This window comes from Eptesicus fuscus, chromosome 22 (assembly GCF_027574615.1).
Source record: "Eptesicus fuscus isolate TK198812 chromosome 22, DD_ASM_mEF_20220401, whole genome shotgun sequence".
Lineage (NCBI taxonomy): Eukaryota > Metazoa > Chordata > Mammalia > Chiroptera > Vespertilionidae > Eptesicus > Eptesicus fuscus.
In genome coordinates this window covers 25786382-25814235 of record NC_072494.1, presented here as the reverse complement: position 1 = coordinate 25814235, position 27854 = coordinate 25786382, and the positions used below count along the sequence as shown (strand labels likewise).

Below are 27854 nucleotides of genomic sequence, written 5' to 3'. Positions count from 1 at the left end.
TTAGAGAATCAGGGCAAGGCAGGTGGCCTCTGGGGTGGATCCATGGGAGAAGGCAGTGTGATGCTCAGGGATTCTGTAGCCCAGGAGTTGGCTCTGACCAACACTTATCAAAGGGTTTGGTAATTGCTGGTTTACTTGTCAGTCTCCCCAATAACCTGTGAGCCCCTCAGGTAGGCACAGTCTTACATCTCTGTGTCTTTAGAGCCTAGGCCAAACTCTCTACATAACTGCTGTTCTGTCAATGATTCCTAAATTCCTTAATGGAGCAGGAGACCAGGTCCTAACCTTGGTTCCTTCTCTCAGTTGCTGGGTTATCTCCTCACGGAGATGGTCTTCATTTTAGTGGTTAAGAGTTCCCGATCTCCATCATGCTCATTTTATCTCCTTGCCCTCTTTTACACAACATAGTAGAGACTGACTTTATCTCTGAATCCTGAAGAAACAGGGAGGCCAACCATCATCCCCTTAACAGAAAGGAAATGAACACCTATGAGGCACTCACTGACGTAGGAGCTGAGCAGATGTCGCCTCACATAATCTGCACCAGAGCCCTGGGAGGGAGGTCATGTCATCTCACAGGGACCTGCAATACAAAGCCACGTTGGCCTGCCTCCAAGCCTACGCTTGTTCACTTAACTCCTTCACTGCTGTCCAGATCCTGGTGCTAATTTGTTAATCCAGCAACAGGGCATTTTCTACAGAGTGATCACATTTATGCATTATTCCGGTCCCACACAGAGCTCAATTCTTAACTTTCAGAGTAAGAGCAGAAATTCATTTTAAACTAGTCTATCCAAATACAACAGAAATATCCTGACTTTTTCTATGTATTTGCTTAGATCATCCGAAAGCTTCTAAAGAACCTTAATTGTATTTATAGACTAAAGTTTTCCAAAAGGACACAACTTAAAAGATAATCAGATGAATCCCTGATCACTGAAGAGGTAACAAGCAGGGCCCCTCCCCCTCTCCCCTGTTCTGTAAGCACCCTGCCCCCCTCATGCCTGTGCACCTCTTGTTTTCAGAGCTGAGTACAAAGAGCATTACAAATCCAGGAACTTGAAAGCCTTCTCCGCAGAACCCTTGCTCATCTACCCCACACACTACACAGGCCAGCCGGGGTACCTGAGTGACACGGAGACCTCGACCATCTGGGACAACGAGACGGTGGCCACTGACTGGGACAGGACACATTCCTGGAAGTCCCAGAAGCAAGGCCACATCCACCACAGTGCCAAGAACACAGAGGCCCTGCCACCGCCGACCTCCCTGGACACCGTGCCTTCGAGGGACGAGCTATGAAGGCTCCACCCGGAGCTCACCACCCTCTGGTTTCCCTAACGGGCTGGCCATCTGTTTGCTCCGGCTTCTTCCTATGGTCACAGTCATCTAACCGAAGTGATTGATCAAAATTAATATATTTTTGAGAGGGGAGGAGAAATAAGAAAATTACAACCCAAATTTCCTAGGATGGCTAGAAGATAGGCTTCATCGCACCCATTAAGATAAACTTTAATGTAGACACCTAGTCCTTCAGTTAATTACCCATTGATACTGGTTCTCACACTAAGGTTGAAAAGAATGGCTCAGAGACTCGTCCAAGAGGAAGGTGATCACCACAGTGTCACATCAGTGAATGGGTGGGCAACCTTGCCATGCCCACTGAGGCCACGTCTTTTGGTCTAGTGAGCCCACTTCATGTCATAGACGTGACCTTAAAAACTTGTGTAGGTCACAAGTTTGTGGGGGGGAAATCAAATAGTTTAAAATCAAAGTAATTGGGCTTTTTGTTGAAAGGAATTCTGTCATGAGCCTTATTGCAAAGTGAATTTTCTATCAGAGTCCTCGCTGTCCAACAGGGATTGGTGTTGGGTCTGTCTGAGCCTTGGCCTTTGACTATCGTGGCAGTCGGAGCTCTCATAACGAGGCTCCAATGGGCCATGTGGGTAGCTTAGTAGATATTTGGGGGTTTGTGTAACTATTTGAGGAAAAAAGAACTCAAACTTTGGCCTTTTTATTGTGGTCATTGGAATTAAGATGCTGTATTTATGAAGATAAATTTAATATATAAGGGGGGAGGGCTGGTTCTGACTTCTGTCCCAGGGTTTCAGCATGTCAGACCCTCCACCCCGACATGGGAATGAATTGCAGGTGTGAGTTCCATGAGTTACTGTTAAGAGGCAGCAACTGCCCTTGCCCAAGTTTCAGTCTAGTTTGAATTATTTATTTTACAAAGTGGGGGGAGATATCTGTATGATAAGGCAGAGAAACAGATGTTTTGAGCTTTATCGTGTTTGAAGACTAAACACAATGGCACCCTGGGAGCGGTCAGTGTAGACACATCGGTTCAGTCGTCTGGTTCTCCTGCATTTCCCAGGCAGACTGGTGCCGAGTGGGAGATTCTAACCATCTGGAGACAAATGATCCCAGTGAGGGACGTCGGTCAGAAACAACGGACTGATCAAGTGATTGAGGCCAACCACCCGGGAAGCTTCAGGTGGAGGGAGGATCCGGACAGACAACCTCTGCTTTCTCCATAGATTGTGTCGAAGATGGAGTTGGACTGCAGCATCTCTTCCAGCTCCACCGTCTGTGATCCTCGGCTGTCTCTTGACGGTTTGCTTCAGGTTTCTGTTCTTGTGCCACAAACAGTAGAGCTTTGCCTCTGGAAATAGCCTCCCCAGCATTCTGTGCGCACACGCAGTGTCCCTCAGTGTCCTGATGTTGGAGCAGAGCCCATGGGCAGGGTGTTGCGTGTGACAGCTGAGTGCTCCTTGGTGAGGGCCCGGCTGCAGGACAAGGCAGCTCGCCTTCCACGGAACACGAGTCTTGGCCTCCCTTCTTGAATTACCGCCGATATCCCTCTACATAGACTAATAAGCCAGGAAACTGAGGCAAGGGGTCTTGGCAGACTCCAGTTTTTACTGCTTAGACAAACCATCAGAGCTTGACTCTTTTTTTTTCTAAAAACAAAGCAAAACAGGAAGAGCACCTGGAGAGCTTGTGAAGACTCCTTAAATAATCCTTGAGGTTTCCTTGGGTGTCTTGTATTTTGTTTGTGTATTTTAGTGTGTGCGAGTGTGTGTAACATTCATGATCCTTTTTAATGGGGTGGGTGGTGGCTGGGGTATTGGGAGTGGAGAAGGACTGAGTTGTGTGGTTTTGTTTAATAGAGAACTTTTTTTTTGTGCCTCCATCAGCTGGTCTGATGGGTTTCTGAATTCTCATTCTTAAAAGACATTGGTCTTAAATTCTAGAATTTTAGATTAGGGCTGTTCTACTGTGAAGAAAGTTCTGGCTCTCTTAGCCCAGCCATTGCCTCTCCCTGCTCAGGTCTGGAATTCCAAGCAACGTTCTTTTGTTGTGAACATTGCAAACTGCAGAGCCAGCATTCCTTTAAAAAGTTGTCTCTTCAGCAACCCAGGGCTTCCTTCACCTCATCCTTCTTCCTGCCTCCCCTCTAGTCTTGAGTCAAGACGTCTGACCTTCGCAGTGTCAGAGCTCTGCCTCCAGCCATGGCACCTGTTCTCTGCCTCTGGCCGTCAAACCTCACCTGGATCCCGGTCTGGATCTTGGGATCTGAGGTGGAATCTTCTGGACAGATGATCGTGACCTCAGCAGTGCTGGTGCTGCTGAATGTGGGCTGAGCAACCACGCTTGCAGAAGACATGCCGCATGGCCTTGCTGTGGGGTCCCTGGGCCGCTGCAGGGACTCTGGACAATGATAAAGAGCCGGCCTCCCAGCGCCCTACCCTACCCGTCATGCTGTGTCATTTCCGGAGAGGACGTGATAAACTACTACTTGCCTTCTAGAGCTCTTTGTGAAAAATTAAAAAAAAAAAAATTGGCTCAATGCTTTGATTGTTCATTGGTTCTTCCAACATGATAAATGGCCAATATTGGGGTTTTCAGGTTTGCTCTCATACGAAGATGTTGAAGGCCAGAGATAACCATTACGGCTGCGTGATCCTCACAGCAAACGAGAGGTTGTCCCCTGAGCTTGCTGCCCAGTGGGGGTGGTTTTGGATGGCTGGGTGGAGGTGGGTCCGCTAAAAAGGATTGTAGGCTACAGAAAGACAGGAGTCCCCAGTGGGAGGGTGTTGAGGGAGAGGGCATTTACATTTTTGTGCTATAGGTCAGTCTATTCATCGAAAGGTACTATGATGCTTGTCCAAAGCCAAACAGCTTTCTCCTGAGGCAAAAAATAAATAAAAATTCCATATTAGCCTCAGCAGATCATGCTGCCCCAAAACTTCAAAAACCAGGTGTGAGCACTGCCTGTTGAGGCCCTGTGCTGGGCACTGGGATGCTCAGAGGGCGAGGAGAGGCCCCACTGCTGTGGTCCGTGGAGCAGCCATGAGAGGATGGCCTGCTCTCAGAGGCTGGAACAAAGCCAGAGGACCCAGAATACCTGGTTCTGCTGGGAGGACTGCTGAGGCAGCTCTGCGGGGAAGGCAACAGTTGTGCTGGCCTGGGGGGGGCGGGGGGCATGAATGCGAGTCTAGATGAGGCAAGAGAGTTGGGCAAGGTGGGTGGGAAAGCTTTCTAGGTACTGTGAGGTGTGGGCTGTGGCAGCGCCTGTGGCAGGGACGGGGAGCTCGGTGGGACTGGAGAGGCAGGTATGTGTTGGGGTTGATGACAAGAAACAAGGCTGAGCCCGGATAATGACGGCAAGGTGAGTCGGCTCCCTCCTGATCAGGCTGCCTCCTCAGGAATGCAGAGGCCACTGTTCCCGGGGGATCCTAGGCTTGGTTTCCTGACAGACAGTGCAGAGGTTTCCAGGAAAATGCTGGTGCCTGAAACAGACCGTTCCCACTCACCTACACACTGGGAATCTTTTCACCTGAGGTTGGAGCAAACCCCTCTAACAAGTAACTGTCAAATACAGGTGAGTGTCTACCAGGTGCTTTCGGGACTTTCTCTCCAGGTGAACAGAGGGGGAGAGAGAAGATCCAGAAGGAATTCATTGACTGAGGAGTTCGTGACAAAGTGAGAGTTAAAGTGGGGCTGGCCCTTTGACAAGAAAAGAGCATGACGGGTAACACAGAACACAGAGCAGGCAGCCTTGGAAACCATCATTACACTCAGTGGTGATGTTCATTATTTCGGAGAGAACCTTCCTCCCTCGGGACGTTCTGATCACATGCGGCCCAGGGAGGAGAGAGCAGTGAGGAGGCCCCGTGAGCCGGTGATGGCGGCCCTGAGTCAGTGCAGGCGGCTGAGGCAGGACGAAGAGCCTGGCCCGCGGTGGCCAAGTGTCCTTTTTGCCTCCGTGGAAAAGAGAGGAAGATGATGGTGGGTCTGGCCCGGTGTGCTAGACAGATGACAGGGAAAGCGGTGCCTCCCCATCGCAGCACGAAGAGGGCGGGTGCTTCAGAGAGAGTCGGTTCCCAGATTGTCCAGCACTGAGGGGACCCCAGGGCAGGAGCAGGACTGGTTCCTGCGCCGCGAGTTGACCTGAAATGGCCTGTGTGTTTCCTCCCACCCACGGATGTTAACATGGAGATGATCTTGCTCTGGCCGCTCCTATGACACCAGCTGGGCTGCTCCCAGCCCAAAGCCGCCCTCCCATCTGCCCCGAAAGGGGTGGAAAGAATGAAGAATTGCCTCTGAGCATTGGTTTCTCTTGATGGCTAATTTACTGCGTTTATTTGTGTGCCCCGCCCTGTGGTTTCCTCAGCTTGGCTGCCTCTAGAATGGGCGTTTTAATAAAAAAATCTCATGTCCAAGCAGTTTCAGGGTGCAGAGCGAAAGCTTCCCAGCCCCCCCGCGGGTCCCTGGGCGTTTCTGGGTCTAGGGGAGGCTGGACAGACGTCTGAGCTCTTGCTCATGAGGGAACCTGACCGTCAGAGTGTAGTGGACGGCCCTCTGTCTGCGTCCTTCGGAGAAGCTTAGACAATCATGTGACAGAGCGTCCTGTTCTGAAAGAGAAGACCCCCGACAGGAGGAGCGCCCAGGTGCTGATGTTCTGGGCTGCAGGGGGTGAGCTGCTCTGAGAACTGCCAGCACAGACTGCGGAGACTGGATGGGGCTGTGATTGTTCCCGAGGAGAGGGAGGAACCCCAGAGCTGAGCGTCAGGGGACAGAGGAGAGGGCCGGCCCAGCACAGCACCTGGGACAGAAGTGTCAGGACAGGGGAGAAGAGAGAGATTCCGGCCTATCAGCCTCCCCCGCCCCACATCCCCCGCGTCACAGCCCGGCCATGGGCGTCCACACTGCACAGCCTGCAGCCGGCCCGGCTCGTGCGCAGGGCCCTGTGGGGCCCATGGTCCCCGCTCCGGGAGCCTTGGCCTGCGCTGTCGAACAGGCTGGAGCGGCCCTGGCTGCCCTCCAACTCCGAGAGTCAGTCTTTCCCCAAAGCAGCAGCAGGCGGGTTTCCTGGGGTGCTGCTCACACATCTGAGTGTTGCAGAGGCTGCTCAGCAGGGGAGGAGGCTGAAGGGCTGCTGGGCAGACACCGCTCCCCTTACACCAGAGCCTCCCGGGACAGCAGCAGCTGGCTCTCACCGTGCGCCCACGTGCTCTCTGCCCACGTGCTCTGCCCACGTGCTCTCTTCACGCACGTGCACCCTCCTTTAATCCCACGTGAACCTCCACAGGTGGGAACTGTCATCATCATCTCCTACTTTTCAGGTGAGGCCACAGCTAAGTGGCTTCGCTAAGGTAGTCAGTGGCAAAGCCTCTGGTGTAGTCTGACTTGTTCATTTCTCACCAACGTCTCATGTTTCCATCTGTCTCTCTCTGAATGCCTATCACACACACACACACACACACACACACACACACACACACACACACAGCCTGCAGCTCCATCCCCTCTGTCCACTCCCCACCTGTGACCTCTCATGTACTGACTGTTCAATGATCAGACTTGTTGTCTGACGGCCTCTGCGGGAGGCGTGGATGGCAGCCATCGCATAAACAAGGATCAGAAGGAGGAGTGCGGGGAAAGCTAAGTCCCGTTTGGAAAAGAGTGCCTTGATATATATTTTTTATGCCCGTGAGCAAACCAGACACAGTTTAAAATCACTCACTGCATCCTTTTCCCACTTGATGTTCTGGTCCCCCTTACGGAAGAAACTGGAACTGTAGCACCCAGTGTTGCGTTGGGATGAAACAACGGTGGGAATGAAATGAATTCTTTGGCTGCCAAAGGCTGAAAGGGAGGTCCCAGCTCTCTCCAGGGCAGCCCTGCCCATCACACCCACTCCTCCTTTCTGTCCTCCCGCAGTTGGTGCTTCTCACAGGAGACCCTCCCCCAGCACCCACCCCACCCCACCCCATGGCACGGCCAAGTTCAGGGATCAGAAACGGATTCAAATCCCAGCGGAGGACCTAACGCACAGGAACCCTGACTTCCATGGCCCCGTCTCCTCACCTGTGAGATGAACCGTGCTCAGGAGAACAGGTAGCAGTGCTCTGACCAGCAGCACAACCTTCCTCGGAGACGTTAAAGGACCAACCATTTGCCCATCGAACCCAGATGGTGTGAGTTCACGTGGTCGGGGGGGCCTGGGGGTGGAGAGAACCCCAGGCATCCTGTCCAGCTTGTCCAAGCGTTGGCGTGTGTCCCGCAGGAAAACCTCCTGGCTCCAGCGCCCACCCACCGCGACGCACGCACCCACCCACCGTGACGCACGCACCCACCCACCGTGACGCACGCACCCACCCACCGTGACGCGCACACAGTGGGGCCGATAATCCAGAGCTCCGCCCCCAACCTTGGGCGACGGCTTCACTGCTCTGGGCCCAGCTGCCTCTGTAACAGGAGGCGGGCACTTCGTGTCTGAGATGCCTTCTGACTCCACAACATGTTAACACGCTGGGCTTCACCAACCGTTAAGGGAACTGTTTTCATGCCGTTTTCTGGGTAGAGATGTTGGGAAACCACACCACGCAGGGGCTTTCAAATTCTGAGGCTAAAGTGATTACGCTGGCCTGGCTTCTAATTGATCTCGTGGGCCACGTGCAAACAGTTTCCATTTATGAGACTTGTTTTCAACTACGTCCTTCAGGAGCTCCTAGTTTAGTCCAAGTAGGAACATTACAAGCAAGTGAACTGGTGGTGACTGCATGCTGACAAATGAAAATAAATGCTGTAAGGCCGTTGACAAAATCACGTTTCTTTCTGGCATTTTCTCCTCCTTTGTTGGCTCTGGGCAGCCTCCCTCTCCAGCCCTCCCCGCCACCTCCTCCACTTTTTCGATGACTGTGGGAACGTGAACCTGCGCACCCTACTCAGAAGGCTTAACTCCTTGGCCAGGATGGCGATGTTGGTCGACTCCTCTCGAGGTTCTCTTTCATTTCCCGCCTCCCCTGCACTTAGACCGGCCCCAGGGCCTGACCCAAGGACTGCGGATGTAAGTGACATTGCTGCTGTGCCCCAAGGCCGTTAGGGGCAGTTCTGTGTTCTCTCAGCTGTCAGAGACCTGAGGTGGCAGAACTGCGACAACGACGCTGCCTGGACCCTTGGCCACCCTTAGAACTCCTGTGCATCACGCCAGGACACCATGGAGAGTAAAACTCGTGGACCACGGAGATGTCACGGTTTCTCACCTCAGCCTACCATTGCCTCCCTTCCAGGGGTATTTTATTTAAGGGGAGATTCCAGGGAACCAGCAATGCTAAACACAACGGAAGTAACTTCTCGTAGTGGAACTGTGGTGCGGGTGTGACCACAGCTCACAGCCGTCGCGGCAGCGTCTGTAGAAAAAGAGATGGTCTGAGGGAGCCTTCCAGATACAGAAACCCGGGCCGCAGGCTCCTAGTGGTCCTATGCTGCATGGCGAAAGCTCCAGAAAAGGAAATTTTGAGACATTATTCTTTCAGGCAAAAAGTCTCCAAGTCCAGTTTCCAGACAGAGGCTAAACAGGGGGACCTGTTCTCTAGAATGATCTTGGAAAAGTAGTCACCTGGAGCCAGAAACAGAAACCCCTTTCCCTCCTGCCCCACCCCGTATTGCCAATTATTAACACACCTGGTTGGCTCTCTCCCAAAATAACACAAGGGCCCAGAAAACTGGATGACTTGGAACCATTTCAGAATTCACTGGGAAATAAATCTGGGGCCCGGCTGGCGTGGCTCAGTGGTTGAGCGTCAACCTATGAACCGGGAGGTCACAGTTCAGTTTGACTCCCGGTTGGGGCACATGCCCGGATTGTGGGCTCGATCCCCAGTGTGAGGTGTGCAGGAGGCAGCTGCTCAATGATTCTCACCGTTCATGTTTCTATCTCTCCCTCTCCCTTCCTCTCTAAAATCAATAAAAATATATTTTAAAAAACAGAAGAAGATTCTGGGAGCTTTTTGGAAATAATATGATGGGATGACAATAACGGGCAGCTGGTGAGCGAAGCAGGCCTTGGCATGGCTGCCTTTCGGGAAGAGCTTCTCCCAGGGAGGCCCTCGGGTTCCGAGAATTACTTAGATGGTTGCAAGTGTGGACTAGGGATCGGCTGTCAGCAAGCAGGCAAAGTACTGACTTCGAACCGAGCCTGAAGTTCAATGTTAGAAAAAGTGTCCCCCACCGCATGGCTCCCAGGAAGAACAAGCTAGCAGGTGAGGGCACCTGACTGCAGTTTCTGGTCACTCCTGCCCCAAACCTGACGTGCTGGGTTTGGGACATGGCCAGGGGAGAGGGTCCCTCCGGACTCTGCCCCTGCTTTTCCCTCTGCTCCCCGCACCGAGCCCGAGGGGGCATCCAAAGAGCCTACCGACACACCTGGAACCAGTCCCCGCCTCATTGAGACTCCAGATACAATCCCTCTGGGGCCGGCAGCACATGCCAACCAAGTCCCAACCAGTTTATTAGTTTAACCAAAAGGTAAACAGACAGACGATGGAGATGCAGAGAGACAAGCATGCGAGCAGCTAAAGGCATGACCCGGCTGTCCACCAGGGAACAAGTTTAAGACATTTCAAGTGGCATTAAATAAATGAGGCTACGTTTTAGCTACTTGGCATTTCCATGGTCTTTTAAAAAAGGAAAATATATTTTGACGTTGCAGTATATAAATCTAGACTCTACATGTACAGTATAAATACACAGGGCGAGCACATGGGCACACGTGTGTCTCGGTAGCTGCACTCGAAACGAGGCCGGCAGTTCTCTACTTCCCCTTGGACCTCCAGACCAAGGAATCCGGGCGGAGGCCGCGTTCACTCCCGTGTCCACGCCGTCCAGCTCCCTGGCCATCTCCCCCAGCGCAGGGGCACGACGGGACAAGCCTCGCAGTGAGAAAGTGCTTCGAACTAGCTGGGGCCCGGTCGGTCGGTCCTTGCGATGCACGGACTGGTCTCGTAGGAAGGTCTGGAGGAACGGCGACCCCTTCCCGGCTCATTCTTTGGTCCGCTGCCCCAGGCTCTACACTTTCCCTGGTGTTTCTTGCAGATTTCATATAGTCACTCACGTAGCACAAGTCTCACATAACCTTTGGGAGCCCTCTTACAGGATTCGGGGGAAAAAGAAGCTCCCTGCTACAGTCTACACTTCATGTGTGGTTTCGTTCTCTTTATTTCTGGAATGAAATCTGGTATTTTGAGAATTTTTTCTTAAAAAGGACAACATTCTGAAAGTGCTTCTTACACATGTCAACATCCCACATATGGCTTTTTAGTTCAAACCCCAGCACAGCTCAGATTTGGAAGGGAGAGGTTGATGGTGTTATGAGAGACAAAAAAAAAAAAATCAAAAAAAAAATCACTTAACAGGGACACTGTGATAGCAAGAATGGGGACCTCAAAAACAAAAAACAAACAAACAAAAAAAAAACCTCATTGATTCCATGTGGAAGAATGTACCTCTTTAGAAATGCTTTAGGTGGCACGCGCAGCCCGCTTCTCTCCCCGTGAGGAGGCACTTAATGCTACAAGTTAAACGTAGAAAGGACACAGCTGCCACAGGGAACACCTGCCCAGGGGCTGCTAACGGCGCAGTCGCTGCTTAGAAATCTTTCACAGGCTCATAATGATCAAATGAGAGTCTAACGCAGTAGAACTTTCTACACCTGAGGAACAAATTGCACATCGTGTGGAGGTGCGACCACCCAGATGCAAAAGGCTCCAGACACAGAGCTTTCCACGCCAAAGGCAATCGGAAAAGGCCCACCAGTTAGTTACCAAAGAACACGGCTGCTTGTGCAGTGATGACTGTGATATGCAAGTTAGGGGGAAACAGAAACACGACGTGGTTGCCAGACATCAAAATGGACTCGCGTTGATTCCAAAAGTGTCTTGACGCTGGACTAGTGGGTCAGCTGGGCCTCCCTGCCTCCCTGGGGTCGAGGAGGTGGGATGAAGGCAGAGGCCGGCCGGGGAAGCCACGGGCTCATCCAAACCCTTTCCCAAGCGGCCTCTCATGGAACCCGTGGCGCCGCAGCCTCTGCAGCTGTTCTCTTCTGGTGGCACTTAATCGGGAAAGCCCTCCTCTCCCTGTAAAACCGTGTGGGCTCCTCATAATACTGGCACGAGGACACTCTGCATTCCTGGGACTGGATCCACTTACTTGGCAGGTAGGAAACCGGGTTCTCAGTTCCTTCTATTTCCCTGTAAAAAGTGACCTCAACTCCCCAGGCCATTGTGCAAATTTGTTTCTCCACAGTCCAGAATATCCTCTAAGTCCCTCATGTATTTTCACATACACACATACATACCAAATATGTGTCATATGTATTTATAAATGTGGGTAATTTTGCATTTCAGTCTCAAATTGGTCAAAGAGAATCAGTGAATCGTCCATTCTCTGCATTTCAGATCCATCTCCGATCTCCCCTTGGTGCCTGTCACACCACAGGTACTCAATAAATAGCTGTTGACTTCACCAATGATCCTCTAACACTGGATGGTAGCTGCACTCACCACGGCCTGTCCTTAGCCCCGCTCTGCCGTGGGCAAGCAAGGGGCCAGTGGTCCCTCCCTTCAGAGGGTGATTTTGCTGTGTCTGTTGCTCCAGCAGCCCCGTTTAGCTGTCCTGGGCAAGGTCAAGCTCGTCCGGCTACGCAGTTTCACTGGGTCTTCCGTGGAGTTCTTTTTGCGTAAAATGAAGTCAAAGTTCACTTGGCTGTTCATGGCGTAAAAGACGTTTGCCGAGTCTGGGATCACGAGTTCTACAACACAGGAGCGAGAGAGACAGTCAGCTTGAGCAGGTCAGCCCAGCACCGACAGTGGCCGGGGCAGAGTTTGCCTAGAAACAGGCTGGGACTATGGCCCTCAGTCCTGGGAATGTGAATTGAACCAGACAATGACCTCCCGTCGCCACCCCCCCCCCGTCCCCCCCCCCCGCCGCCACCAAAAAAAACACAGGTTCTCACAACTTCTTAATCCCAATTTTAAAAAACTAAGTGCAAACAGGAGCTTAGAAATTCAACCCATGAGCTAAATGTTCAAGTGCAGAATGTTTTAACTGGAGGAAGGTTCTATAGGAGACAGAGCCCAGGTGGAGTTAAATGACATTCCCAAGATCACAACTCGGTAAACATCAGAAATGGGACCAGAACCCAGGTCTCACTCCTCCTGTAGTCTATTTTCTACTCCAATATGCAGCTTTTCTTGAGGCTGAGAGGATCTGATGACATGGGGGGAGGGGGAGAGGGAGGAAGTATAAACTCTACAGTGTTCTCCAGAACTCTTTTTTGTTGGACTATCAAAACACTTTTTGAAGCAATCCCTAATCCAACCAGAATTTTATTCCTTGTGAGGTCCCGCTTCATCAAGAGCTCGCATTTTCATATTAAATAGCATCATACAGGACAGTGTGTATCTGTTTACATGTAAGCTATAGTCTACTCCAATGATTCCCAACCAGACAGCTGCAATTTCTGAACAAGGATTATTCCAAGTGTGATATGAAATTATCCAGCGAAGTTATTTTAATTCCCTTTTCTTCTTTTTTTTATATATTTTATTGATTTTTTACAGAGAGGAAGAGAGAGGGATAGAGAGCTAGAAACATCGATGATAGAGAAACATCGATCAGCTGCCTCTTGCACAACCCCTACTGGGGATGTGCCTGCAACCAAGGTACATGCCCTTGTCCGGAATCGAACCTGGGACCTTTCAGTCCGCAGGCCGACGCTCTATCCACTGAGCCAAACCGGTTTCGGCTAATTCCCTTTTCTTTTTAAAAGAAGGTATATACTATTTAGCACTCAGAGGTAATGGGTGTCTAAAAAACCAACAGGAATACAAAAGGTAAACTGTGCAAGTGTAGCTTCGTGGCAGCGGATGGGGAGGCCTCTGATTGTGGGTCTGGCTAAGTCAACCTGTGTGAACTTCAAACACGGAGACTACAGCAAGACTGACGCAATCAGGTTCCAGGCGACTCGGGTACATGTTGCACAAATGTTTCATAAAGAAAAACTCCCTTAAAGTGTTTCCAATCTCCTGCCCACATATTCCCAAGGACCAAGGCCTCAGGAAGTCAAGCAGCCGGACCAAAGCTGGGCCCAGCCTGCAACTTGGGATTCCTGGCTCTTCAGACCCACCGGCCTCACCTTAGCGTTGTTCTGTTGGTAACATGATAGAACTCAAGAGACCACTTTTGAGGCTTAGAATTTTAACTGAAAGTACATTAAACTATATCTTACAACTGAATGGGTGAGAACATTTGTAAGAGGTAGCTGAGAAGGAATTTTCCATGAGCTTTAGTCTTTCATCTCTAAGAATAGGTACTACTAATTTGGCCCTTCTCCTCTGGGTCCAAGGTACAGCCCTGGGTGATTGGGTGGTCAAATGGAGTATGACCAGTGGCTCCCTTCCCACACCCCTGCCTGTAGAATTCTCCTTTGCCTTTCCAGGGGCTGGTCGAAGACACTCGCACTGGTCAGCATGGGGTCTGTCAGCCGTATCTGCTGCTCCTCTGGACTTACAACCCCAATTCAAATGAGCAAACAGACACATTCAGGGTGTTTATTTGCCCAGAGTTTTCATAAAAGGAATTTTTAAAAATAATGAGTTCTAGGCATATTGAAGAATGTCATAGTTCATCAATTTTTTGTTTCAAGAAGTGTGAGTGAAAGATCCTTAGATGCAGGTCGTTAGAAGCTTTTGCTACTTGAAGGTCAAACATGAATAAAGATAATGGCTCAGTTGGGAGTCGTCTCATGAGCCAAAGGGTTGCCAGTTCAATTCCTGGTCAGGTTACATGTGCTGGTTGTAGGCTCGCTCCCTGGTGAGGGACGTGTGGGAGGCAGCCGATCAATATTTCACTCTCACATCAATGTTTCTCTCTCTCCTCTCCCTCTAAAAATCAATAAAAATCTTTTTTTTAAAAGGCAAACTGAAAGACAAACTTATAAGCTTCTCAAAAATGATTAACTGAAACAACGATAAAATGATTACAGAAACTGCTACATTTCAGATTCACACACAATCTAGACACACAATATTGGGTAAAGGAGATGTGTGGCCATCTGCAAAGACCCAACAGAACCCCCAACTATCCCCACCTCCTGACATAAGATGAGAAGTTTACAAAGAATGGGCAGTAGGAATGCTCAGCAAATAACAGAGTTGGGGAGGGGGGGTAGCCTGAGACACTTAATTCTACAAGAGAGGTGATGGCAAGGTTCTCCACACAACTCTACCTTTGCACAATTAAAAACTCCACTGATTCACCGTACCCATTTTCTATCTTCTAAAACTGGGGCAACCTGCGTGAGGAGACGGGAGAAGGAACTTGCGCCCACCTTTGTCCTCCGAGATGACCTGCACCAGCTCGTACTCCTCAGCCGGGTCCGCATCCAGGTTGTGCTTCAGCATCGCCCTCTGGATCACAGCGGGAGTCTTATCCTGGCTCGTCAGCTGAAAGACAATGAAGTGGTGTGCAGAGTACTTAGCCTCCTGTCTCCTGAAAGAGTTCTCCGACCCCCTTATTCTTGCTGTCCTTTCCAGGAGAAATGGCCCAGGGGAGTGAGAACAGGGCCAAGAGCCAGAACTCCTGGGCTCTCATCCTGGCTCCAGCCTTAGTAGTCAAGGGATGATGGGCCATCTACTCTCAGTCACCTACTCCCTGAGTCACAGGGTCTCCCCTGTTAACAGAGAGAACGCATGCCTGAATTATCTCGCTCGCACTGGTTGAGGTTCCACCAAAATGATCCTTATCTGCTGAGCTGCTGCTATGGCACCGGTTACAACCTGTGGCCTGTGGTCAGAAGTGGCCTGTTCTGCACACCGACCATTTCAAAAAGCACAGTGTCCCTATGACCCAGCAATCCTACTCTCAGGTATCACCAAGAGAAATGAAAACAGATGTCCACCAGAGGACTTGTACACAAACGTTCATAGCAGATTTACTTGTAATAGTTAAAAACTGGAATCAACCTGGATCTCCATCAACAGGACATTAGGGAATGGATAAAGAAATGATCATATGTTCCCAATAGAACACTACTCAGCAGATAAAAGGAAATTAAGAACTTATATAGGCAACACTGGGAATGAATCTCTACATCACGTTGAGCCAAAGTAACCAGACACAGCAGACTACATGCTGCGGGAGTCAACTAGCCTGTGGTGTTAGAAAACTAACTTCAATTAACCTTAACCTTAACCAGGTTAAGAGGGGACTAACAGGAAAGGGCACAAAGGAATTTTTGAAAGGACGAAAACAGATTCTTTATCTAGACTTGGGGTGGTGGTCACATACACAGTCATAGACATAGACATGGACATGCACATGGACATGGACATAGACGCTGACATGGTCATAGACATAGACACAGACACAGACAGAAATAGAGATTATTCTCACAATCCAAAGAATTGAACACAAGATCTGTGTATGTAATTGTTTGTAAATAATACTCCAATAAAAGTCAGCTTCTAAATGTTTAAAAATAATAAATCTAGCACTTTTTTAGGTGTAAGTAAAGTTTCCCCTCACCGCCAATTCTGACTTTCTCCCCTTTTTCTCTGCCCATCAGCCGCCCATTTGCAGGGTGCTCAGAAATGGCCAGTCTGCACACAGAGGGCTGACTCATGTACCATCCCTTGAGTGATTTCTTTAAATATGACAGAAAGCAAATGGAAACACAAATTATTCTTACTTAAAAATAAATGCTGTTCTCACCAGGAGGTAAAAGGAGAGACAACCACAAAAAAACAAACAAGACGTCTAAAGTCCTCCAGAAAACTGTGTCATTGTGAGCCCAAGGACGGCAGGGCCCAGATGTCTCCCTCTAGTCAGGGCAGCAGCTGGTATCTGCGATTCAATAAACAACATGCCCTACAATGGGGTCCTTGCAGGCGACAAAGACCTTGCACATTTGTCCATTACCAAAACATCTGGCATCTCCATTTCCAAGGAGAAGTAAGTGTACACAAAAGCTTACAGGAGGAAAATACTCTGTTGGATGGTCTGAAGGAAACGCTCCCACAGCTGAGTCCCAGTGGAGGAGGAGCAGGAAGCCCAAGGAGAGAGGACACCACGTGAGGATGGCATGTTAGATAAAGGCGGCTGTCAACTCGAAACCTACTGCCAGGCTACCCTTTTCTTCTCCAGGTGAGTCCGAACAAGGATGGGATAGGCAAGGGCTTTCCTTGAGTGCTTAATACTTTGTACCATAAAAGCCTCGGAGGGGAACTGAGGACCACAATTAGTATTAACAGCTAGCTCAGTCACGCAGCTGCATGCCGATGTACTGAACCAGCACCGTCTAGTATTTATACATAATGAGCCACATTTGTAATTTTAAATATCTAGTAGCACCATTAAAAAAGTGGCTTAAAAGAAAAATTCATTTAAATAATATATTATTTAATCCAAAACACCCAAAGTATTATTTCAGCATATAATCAATATAAAAATTGTCAATGAGATATTTTACATTCTGTTTTTGTATTAAGTCTTCAAAATCTGGTGTCTAGCCTGGCCAGGGTGGCTCAGTGGCTGAACATTGACTTATGAACCAGGAGGTCATGGTTCAATTCCTGGTGAGGGCACATACCCAGGTTGCAGGCTCAATTCCCATGCAGTAGGCATGCAGTAGGCATCTGGTCAATGATTCTCTCTCATCATTGATGTTTCTATCTCTCTCACTCCCTTCCTCTCTAAAATCAATAATATGTATGTATATAAATATATATAAATATAAATATATATTTTTTTAAATCTGGTGTCTATTTTATACTGTTCCCATTTCAAATGTTTAATCTCTACCTGTAGCTAGTGGCTACTCCACTGAATGAAGACATGTGCAATGATGATTGGGTGTCACCTTCATGCACCTGAAATAGGGACTTAAACAATTCCCTGTGCCCCTTCCCTGAGGTGAGTTTTCTAACACCACAGGTCTGTGTAGCCTGTTTGTGAAAGAACAGACTCCTACAGGAAGTGATCTTCTGTGTCTGGTTTCTTTGGCTCAACATGATGTTTTAGAGATTCATTCACAGTGTTGTATGCATCACTTCTTAGTTCTTTTTAGTTCAGAGACACCCTACATTTGCTGAGGGGAAACTTACTTCTCTGGTAGGCATGAGAATAAGCTGCTGAAAACACAGTAACATGATGACCGTGGCTTTCTGGCGGTTCTCGTACCTTTCCAACGAGGCTCCTGGACCAGCCCCGCCCGCACTACCACTTGAGTTCTGTCTCAGGCTACACTCACTCCCCCATGACGTATCCACCCAGCCACCCTGGATGGCTCCCAGTATTCGACTCCAGTACCAACCCATATCTCTGACCATCTACTAGACAGGGCCACCTGGATAGCCTACTGGTACCTCCAATTTCAATGCCCTCAAACCTCCTCCTCCAGTAGTTCACTCCTCACTTGACAGGACCATCAGTCACCAAGCTGCCTGGAGAGCCTGAGTCCTCCCTCTTCCTCATCCCCACAACAGTAACCAAAAGCTGAGAAATGAGTGAATGGATTCTACAACTCTACTTCATAAAAATACTTTTTAAATGCCTATCGTCTCCAATCACATGACCATCATTCAAGCCTTCATCGTCTCCCACATGGAGTATGATGGCAGCTTCCGAACTTGCTTCCCCACCTTGGTCCCACCCCTGCACCTCAGCACCAAGATTCCACAATCCCAGTTACTTTTTTAATGAATAAATCTGATTGTGACTTAAGAGCCTTCAATAAGACCCTAAGGACTATCACAAACTCCTTCATGTGGGCCTGGGGCCTTTTATGATCTGATCTAATCTCATCTCTCTTAGAGTGGTTAAAACATTTTGAATAATGTTTTACTATCTCCCATTTGATTATAAGTTCCTCAAAGACAAAAATGTCTCTTTCATCTCCATATCCCCAAATCCTTGTCCAAAGACTGGTACACAACCAAGTTTAATAAATACTTTGTTGATTCAATGAATGCCTTAGTAAAGCTTTTCTTTAGAATGTTAAAAGATAGTTGGCTCCGTATCTCTTGTTATATTGAGAGATAAGCTTGTGGGCACTCAAAGTGCCCTTAGAAAAGACAAGTGATGAAGCTGAGATGTATGATGTATCGAGGGATTTCATAGCAAAGGAGACCTGCTTTTCCATCTACGATATTTCCTATAAACTAGAGTTTATTCTTGTAATAAACTAGAGTTTATTCTCCTGACACATATACACACCAGGAGAGGCTCTGTGTTCCAAAAAGACTGCCATCACCCAAAGAGCTTTTGGGACTGTGCTCAAAAATACACAGTCTATACGAGAACCTCAAGGTCAGTCTCATTTATCTGTAAACAGTTCCTCGTGGACTCACACTGTATTTCCAGCTTGATCATCCACTTTACTAAGTTTGATTCCAAATAACTGAAAGAAAATTTCACCGCCATGGAGGACATTGCTAAGACTGCATGGCCACTCAATTAGCACCCAGACATGGAACCCCCAGGAAGACTCCCAAGAAGGTGTGCAGCAGCGGTCTCCCTGGAATACATTATGGAGGCATCCAAGTAGACATTTCTGGAAAGGATGGTACTGACCCGGGGAATAAACCTTAGCAAATTTTAGGATGTAAAAATCATCCTATACTCACTGTGAGTAAGCAGATATTTAGATACTAGAGGCCCAATGCACCAAAGTCGTGTAAGAGTAGGCCTTCCTTTCCCCAGCTACTGGCACCAGCTTCCCTCTAGCACTCGGGACCCGGCCTCCCTTGCAGCCCTGGCTTCGTCCAGAAGGTCGTCCAGAAGGACATCCGGTCTAATTAGCGTATTACGCTTTTATTATTATAGATATGCATCACTGGTGTATGCCCAGGGAGGTCTAGGAACTGACCCTTTGGCACATACTCATTTTGTGTGAACATGTACGTATATGCTACCAGCACGTATTTTGGGCGTGGGCCTGGGCACCTCACCATGATGCTCTTGTACATGTTGCCGTTGTTGTCCTCTACGCTGATGCGGATTATGCAGGTGTCTTCGTTCTGCTGGTTGTAAACGGGAGGCAGCACAGTCGAGGTAATGGAGGTCACGGAGACGGAGCGCTTGTGGATCTTGGGGTTGTTGTTGCAGGTCGGAGGGGAGGAGAGGGGGTTGATTAAGGACGACATCCCTGAGGAATTTGTGTCCATGGAATGGATGGAGGAGCACGACGAGGACGACTCGGAGAGCTGGAAGAGTAAACACACCGCAAAGTAAATGGAGCGTTAGACTCTTGGCCGACAGTGCGCCTCACAATTCTCAAAGCACAGTTGTTGAGACTAGAACATTTCCGCTCTCCTCCACACAGCCCACAGCACACGTGTGTCTTGTCTCTGTGTGAGCACCTCCTTGGCAGATGCCTGTCAGTGACTCAGTCCTTGACCTGATCGCTCTGCATCTGTGCGAGGCAAGGGGGCGCTCTCATTCCCCCTTAGTAGCTGCTCTTAAGGATGTTAACCAGCAGATGGCAGCAGATACCAGAAGCTGGAGGCAATAGGGGCTCCCGCAGGAAGTTGGAAAAACCAACAGGGCAGAGGAAAGCTTTATCCAGCCCCACTTGCCCTGAGCAGGAATGAGGCCTGACATACCCACAGACAGCATTTCCATCCTGATTCCACTTCGCCATCAGATTGCGTAGCAGGAGAGAAATGTTAATATTTTAGAAGCTTCTAAGGGGAGGAGTACATTTTACAGCCCTACATGAACTATTAGTCCTAAAAAGGCCTCTGGAGGTCACCCAGCCTATTCCCTTTCTATCGCTGAGGAGCCTGAGGCCAGAGAGAAAACTGGTGACAGTACCACCTGGACATGCTCCCAAGTTCCCTGGCGCCCGTGGTCAGGTTCACAGAGCCAAGGTGTCCCATCACGTAGCCAGGGCCCGGTCTGCAGCTGGTGATGGCGCGGTGACTGAGCATAGTACCCATCACCTTGGTGATGGTTATCACTGTGAGGCTGTGATGAGCTTGCACATGTCTTGTGAACAAAACACACAGTAGTGATGAGTCAGAGAACATGTGACTTACCCAAGGGCACACAGCCCACGAGCGTCTCACCACTTTCCACGTTTGCTTCTAGAACCAACTGTACACATTTCCATGTTGTATATCAAGAATAATTAAGGAACGAGGTGCTATAGTCCATGAGCTTTTCTGATTAACCACATCGTTTTCCTGTGTGCAATGCCAATTACCAAAAAAATAGGATGCCCCAAATTCACAAGGTGGTGTTCCAAAAAGTCATTACATTGAATCATTTTAAATATCAACTTGTACAAAATTACAAGTAATCTCTCAGATGAGTTAAGCCAATTAGTCCTATCAAATAACCTGGAAGTCCTTTAAAAAATAAGCAACATTAATTTCTTTCATGCCAGTCTCCCTTCCCATGAAACAGAGCTCCAGGAACTTAGTGTTCTGACACCTGGCTTCCAAGTAAAATGGAGTCTACTCCACTGCACTTCCTCCTATGGCATAAACATACATTAAATTCTGCGTGGTCAGTTTAATTGGAGCCCAGCAAGATGATGTTTCAGCTCTGAAATGCAGGCGTCTAACTGTGGTTCCATCATAATATGGCTTAGTTACATTTTTCTCCTTATGCTCCCTAGTGAATGAACCAGGGGCTCAGTGGGAGGGCTGACGGATGGTGGGTAATCAATAGGCCCACTCTGCCTGCAGGTGTACCTCACAGAGCCGAGAGAGCCCATGTTCCAGTTACTGGTTCAACTTCATCACCTTCTTTTTCCTTCATATAAACCTACTGTCCTTTGTTAGATTTCCCATGATCTTAATGACATTTACAATTAAGGTAAAGCCTGGGAGATAGAGCTGGGTCACAGCAGCTATAAACAGACCACCTGAGGAGCCCCATCTTCTTACTGAGGATTTACTCTGAGGGGCAAGTGTGAGAATAAATGTTTGGAAATTGTGATCAAGGAAGTGAAGACGGGAGGGGATTACACCTTACTAAACAGCCAGTGGGGAAGGCAGAGCGCCAGCCCGGAGGCTGCAGCATCGCGGAGCAGGAGGGTGGAGGTCACCGGGGCAGCCCTGAATTGAGCAGGACAACCGAGGCCTTTCCCCTTAGCTTTCAGGGATGCTGAAGCCTAGCAACTACTTGCATCCAATTCAATGACTCATTTTTAAACCTACAGAAATTCCTGACTCGGAGCCAGGTTCATCCAAAGAATAAAAATGTCTGACTCGTGCAAGAAACTGAAGCACCAGCGTGACCAGGGAGACAAAAAGGAATGAAGCAAGGGGCGAGCAAACGACACACAGGGCTTCGGTGTCGCTTGAGAAGGGATGACCTGGACCTACGCGCATGTCCATTGCAGCAACAGGTGCGAATGAGATTCTGACTCCTTCCTGACTGGGCAGAAATCCCACAAAGATGTGGGCGATACCTCAGTTGTCACTTCCGCACAATGTCCATCATCAAAAAAGGGGTCTACAAACCATAAAGGCCTGTCCAAAGGTGAATAATGAGACTTCACTCCAGACTGACAGATACAATGCTGCAGATCAAGGTCACGGAGATGGATCACGCCCTTGGCTTAGGAAAAATGCCCAAGATAGCTGCAGGTGTTTGCAGAGACTGTCCTCACAAATTGGACAGTGTTCTCTGGATTCCAAAACAGAGAGGCGAGACACCCGGCTGGGGCAGCCCCGGAGTCATCTCGGTGATGGGCCCGGAGCATGGTGTCCTCCTGCCCTGGCGACTTGGTGACAAGGGCACCTGAGGCCCCGGGTTGCTGCTGCTGCTTGGAACACGATGTGAAAGAGCACACAGACCCCCGTGCACAGTGGGTATACACACAATGGAGGACTGTTAGTGACACTCCACCTCGCTGGCCTACGCATAACCCAAGGGCCAGAAGTCACTTACACAGCAAGAGTGTCTGACCCAAACCTCCCAAAATGGTGCAAATTCTAGTCATGTCCAAGTGGATGCCTTTCTTCCTAGCTCAATGACCAACAACTGAAGCAGATCTGTATGAGGTTAAGATGGATCGTTGGTTTTCCTTTACTTATGCAACATGGAAATGGAAATCCTCTCTGGGAATTCTTTATCACCTCTCATCACTTTCCTTTTTGGGGAACATGGTAGATGGTATCATTGTTACCAATTCCTTACCCTCCTCTGCATCCATGCCCTTTGCTCTGGGACTCCTCAGTTCCTCCCACTAGAAGTGGAATACAGTCCCCTGCCTCATTTATTTATGTGGGATTTGGCCACATGATTTGCTTTGGCCAATAAAAAGGTAGATAGGATCCAGGTAAAGGCTTAATGTGTACTTACGGGTTGGGATTGCCCGCTTATCCCTCTGTCTTAGCCCATTACTCCAAAAAGAATGGAAGGCAGACAGAGCAGACCTGGACCAAACCCATGGCCTAGGGCCAAGCCCAACCCAAAGCAGCCAGCCTGCTGTGCATGACAGAGAATAAATGGCTGTTGTTTTGAGCACCGAGTTTGGAAGTGCTTTGCTATTCGACATTATTGTGGTAAAAGGTTGGCTGAGACCAAGTATGACATCAAGAAGCTGACAGATCTCTGTCTCTTGACTTTTTGCTCCTTCTAGGAAAATCCTACATCTCTTCAATAAAGTGTAGCCCGGGTTATAGGTTACAATCCTTCGGCTGCCTTTGGGTGTGGGTACGGGACAGTATTTCAAAAGCTCGAGACATAAACCAACCAGCTGCTTGCTTTTGGACCTGTGTCTGTAAGGAATGAGTCCCCAGCTAGAACTCCGCTTTTGACACCTATTAAAAACATGACTTTCCAAATACTGTGGAGTGATAACCCTGAACACAGACATGCCCCACGTGGCAAACACTAGGCCGGGTGCCTGAATTAGGAATTAGGGGAGGGGTTAAGGCCGTACCTTTTTTTGAGGCTCATCGGGTGTGTCCAAGGGGGTGATGGAGCCCTCCTCGGCCTCGGAGTGGTTGGACTCGCAGGAGGACACACTCACGGAGTCCATGCTTTCGCCAGAGCTCCCGCTGGCCGTGGACTTGGGCTGCTCTTTGCTGGGAGTGGTACTGGTGATGATGTCCGACCCCAGAAACAGTCTGCAGAAAACACAACACCAGGCGTTTGGCTCTTACAAATCTGGAATCCGCGATCGAGCAAATATGTTTGTATTAAATCCTTGATGTTTTCTCAATCTTGTGTGCTCTGTCCTTATTATTTTAGGAAAACATTTGCTACAACGTTTCTAACAGATCATAGTAAATATCTTGTTCCAGTGGATTATTTCCAACCTCAAAGAACACACAGATTGCTTAGCTGAACCAAGGGCCATATTAATCTGAGGTCTTTCTAGGTCAAGGGTTCTTCTTTTTTTTTTTTTAACAGAATCAAAATCCCATCATAAGACAAACTCCGTGTGGGTGAAGAAGACTGGCCCAGAGTAGATAAGAAACCAAGAAGGCAGGGTCTGTTTCCCACGAGTGGATGAACTGTACTATCTAAATCACTTCACTATAAAACAACTTGATAAGATACATTAAAAAATCTTTTTAAAGTTGGGCATGCGAGATAGTAGGGAAAAATCCCCCAAGGCCAGAGAGGAAGGGAATTGCAGCTGCTCTGGGTGGGGAGTGGGAGGCACCAGCCTCGGCAAAGCAGGGGCATGGGTTTAGCACATCCACAGCCCCACAGGTGAGGGCTGCTGTTTGGGTAAGGCAGGGAGTGGGAGCTGAGACCCCTTCCATACAGACAGGACCCTCAAAGGGCTGCATCCTTAGTGAAAAGATGGGCTAGAACAGTATCTTCCTGTTGGCACAGGAAGACAGCAGGGCAACTTCTCTGTCTCTGCCTGAGTTTGGGTGAAAGAAAAGTGTCTGGAGCCCGGCTGGTGTGGCTCAGTGGTTGAGCATCGACCTATGAACCAGGAGGTCATGGTTTGATTCCTGGTCAGGGCACATGCCGGGGTTGCAGGCTCGATCCCCAATGTGGGGCATGCAGGAGGCAGCCAATCAATGATTCTCATCACTGATGTTTCTATCTCCCTCTCTCTCTCTCCCTTCCTCTCTGAAATCAATAAGAAGAAAAAGAAAAGAAAAACGTCTCTCCAGAAATCATATGTGATCTTAGATTTGCTACCTAAACATTCTAGGAACTCTCAGGACAGTAATACTCCTGAAGAAACTAGAATTCTAAATATATATACACACATATACATATTTCTGGAGAAATATACCTTCAACCCAGGCTGCAAAGAATTCTCTGATAAAAATGAGCTCACAACACAAAATTAGAAAATACATACAAGAAAGCATCCTACCAAAGGTTCTTCCAGCTGTGCAACTTAATGAGGCCATTCTACTTTGTAAAGGTTAATTCTAACTCAATACCCGGCATCTCCGACCTCCAAACAAGGCACCCTTTCCCCTAAGGCTCCAAAAGACTCTCCAACCTCTTTGAATGAGTGAACCATTAAATGTAGAGAGAGCAAAAAAAAGATATTTTCCACCTCTGTATAAATGCTAAGGTCATAAAATCTTTTGAAAATGCATGCAAATACCCTTATATGTACCAGAAATAAGTTGGGGGCATGTGACCTCTTTTATTCATAATAAATGTGCAAAGTCAACGACGATTACCAAGGATTACACTCAAGCATCTCGGCAAGATCCCACCAGTGAGAGGGCTGTAGCGAGCGCCCACCACAGGGCTCTGGCCCCGGCAGTCCTGCCTCTGCTGGACTTCACACGGGTCCTCCCAGAGGCTCTGCACTTGCTAGAGTTTTGCAGAGATAAAGTACACATATTTGGGCTGGAGAGGAATGTGAGAGAAGCAGGCATAGAAAACGAGTATGCAGTGGCAGCTACCAAAGACAGGGGAGAACAGCAAGTGGGCAAAGGATGCAGCACGAAGGATGATCTACCTGTGCTGACCCCCAGAAAGTCCCAATTCCTTGTGAGGCAGAGGGGACCAAGAGGCCCTGCATTCCTCACCTCACCTATCAAGGAGCCTGATTCCTTGTGCAGGTGTCCATCTTACCAGCTGACAAGGCTTGGTCAGGCCTTTGCGTTATCTCAGAAGAGAAGTCATTCTCCCCCATAATTGCAGCAATGAGAAGATAGCGAGATAGTATGGAAAATTCCAAGAGGTGAATCTAAAAGCTCAAAAATCTAGCATGTAGGAAGGCCAAGGTAGACATCCCGACAAGGAGAGAGGTTTGGCAAGACAACAGGATTACCTTAAAAATGCTTTCTATAAAATCACATGTTCCAATCCTCAAAAGCCTCTTATCACCTGGTATCTATCAGGTAGAAAGAAGCCTGAGCAGCTTCTGACAGCGGGAGATCATGCCATCCACGGCCAATAAGGGCCTGCATATGTCACACTGGGAAAACGACAACAGCAAGTCCATGCATCATCCCTACCAATGTGACTCACTGAGGCAGGTGGACAGACTGCCAGGAAGTATCAAAAACTCATAAACAGAAATTCACACGATTAAGTAACTGGTAGAGTGGGGATGTGTCAGGTCACTCTGCCACGAAAACACTGTCCAGTACTACAGATGCTGTTCTGGCCAAAGCAGATGTGTCACTCCAAAGATCAGACACAGTTACGTCTTCAAAAGAGAGGGAGGTCTGGGTGTCTGGCGCACGAGGAGTAGAGTGAGCGGGGAAGATGAGGACAGAGGTGTGGGACAGCTGGGCGGGGCTGGGGAGATGCTGCAGACCCTCAAGTCCTGAGGGCCATGTCAGACTCGATGTTACTGAAAAGGAGACGGGTGAGAAGTGAGCCGCGGAGGGCCCCTCCTGTGCCTGGCTCTGAGCTGAGCATGCAGCCATGAGTATGATGGACAGGTTCCTGCTTCAGGTGGCTTACATTCCGCTGGAAGAGACATCCAGTGCAACTGGCAGTGAGGGGGGAGACAGCAACGTTAGAGAGGGTGCTCTCTCAGGAGGTAACACTTTTACCAATATTAACGCAGAGAAAGAGCACGCCAGGCCAAAGGAACAGCTACTGCCAAGCCCGGTGAGGCTGAAGGGGGCTGGAAGACAGTGAACTACGTGGAGCTCGGATGAGAGGAAGGTGGTCAAGAAGGTTGGGGGAAGATCGTGCAGGGCCTAGTGAACTAGGATAAGGAGTTCAGGTGCTACTTTAAAAGGAATCTAAAAGCTCAAAAATCTAGCATTTAGGAAATGGAAACCACTGGAGGTTTTAAGCAAGGAAATTATATAACCTGGTTATACTTTAAGAGACTCCAGACTATGTGGATTGTTGGGGCCAGGGTGGGGCAGAAGCTGGGAAAGGTGTTGCTGGTGCGCGAGGCAAAAGATGAGGGTGGTTTATACCAGGCAGGACAGAGAAGAATGAATGGATTTTGAAAATATACACAGTGAGTTCATGACAGAAATGAGCTATTTAACAAGTGAGTGAACTGTCCTTCACTTTCGCCCTGGCTCAGGACGTCTGTGTTGAATACCCTTCCCTCCCCTATTCTGATGGGGCCCTTGAGGCCCCAGGACCCTGCGTGACACTCACAGGCTGAGCCTCTTCACCATGCTCTTCCGAGGCTTGGGCGAGGTGGCGCTGGCGTCAGGAGCTGCTTCCACCTCACAGGACAGGGCGTAGCTGGGGGAGAGAAGGGAGCTCGAGGTCAGGGCTTAGCAATTAAAGAGGTTGAAATTCATGTGATTTGTTGGTTTTATTTTAGAGGAAGGTTCTGATTACTCAAAATAAAAGGTATGTACCATGTTGTTCTATCACATGTGTCTGAGGGCACTGACTCAATGACCAGATCTTACAAATTTACACATGTGCCTCCTCCCGACATCCCCCACTGGCATATAGACTGAGGCCGGTCAGTTCCACGGGCCTCAAATACGTGGATGTGTGCTTTGTAGCAGCATCAAAGGCTGACTCCATTCTGGAGTTTCCTGGTCATTCTCCTCCCACTGCTAAGCCAGGGGAAGAATCATCTCCTCTCTCTGTCTCCCTCCTATTACTGTGTGTGTGTGTGTGTGTGTGTACGTGTGTGTGTGTGTGTGTGTGTGTACGGGTGTGTGTCCACATATACTTTCTGTAAAGGACCAGGCTTTGCAGGCTGCATGGTCTCTGTGGCAACTACTCAACTCTGCCTTGAAAGCATGAAAGCAATCATAAATACGATGTGAACGAATGGGCTGTGTTCCAATGAAACTTTATTTATGGATAAAATCTGAATTTCAAATAACTGCCCCATGTCACATCCTTTGTCTCTCCTCTCCTCCCCGCCCTCCGCCCCCCCCCCACCCCCCAGCTGACTCCAACCATTTAAAAATGTAAAAGCATGCAGTGGGCCCATGTTGCTTGCAGACTCTATTCCTCTGGGCTACACGGTAAAGACGACACCACTAAAGGGCCAACATTCTGGAGTTAATGTACCTTCCCACACTCCCCAACCACTACTCCGAAACCTGTCCCTTGTGTCCCACCCACACCGGAATTCTCACTGTCCCTCCAAACATCAAGCGTGTCAGGCCACC

General features: G+C 48.9%; 2 protein-coding genes across 4 annotated transcripts in view; one reads left to right on the top strand and one right to left on the bottom strand.

Moving 5' to 3' along the window:
- COLGALT2 (collagen beta(1-O)galactosyltransferase 2) overlaps nucleotides 1-1328 on the top strand; it is a 79478-nt gene extending 78150 nt beyond the window's left edge. Inside the window, exon 12 of the mRNA XM_008145949.3 lies at nucleotides 1026-1328. Within this exon, the coding sequence (XP_008144171.2) occupies nucleotides 1026-1302 (277 nt within the window). The 3' untranslated portion in view covers nucleotides 1303-1328. The remainder of the gene's footprint in view (nucleotides 1-1025) is intronic.
- An 8423-nt stretch (nucleotides 1329-9751) lies between these two features.
- RGL1 (ral guanine nucleotide dissociation stimulator like 1) overlaps nucleotides 9752-27854 on the bottom strand; it is a 221891-nt gene continuing 203788 nt past the window's right edge. For all 3 annotated transcript variants that reach the window (XM_008145944.3, XM_008145945.3, XM_054711454.1), the window contains 5 exons: nucleotides 26872-26961; nucleotides 23249-23435; nucleotides 19299-19553; nucleotides 14681-14795; nucleotides 9752-12100 (listed from right to left, as the gene is read on the bottom strand). In XM_008145944.3, the coding sequence (XP_008144166.2) occupies nucleotides 11913-12100; nucleotides 14681-14795; nucleotides 19299-19553; nucleotides 23249-23435; nucleotides 26872-26961 (835 nt within the window). In that variant the 3' untranslated portion in view covers nucleotides 9752-11912. The remainder of the gene's footprint in view (nucleotides 12101-14680; nucleotides 14796-19298; nucleotides 19554-23248; nucleotides 23436-26871; nucleotides 26962-27854) is intronic.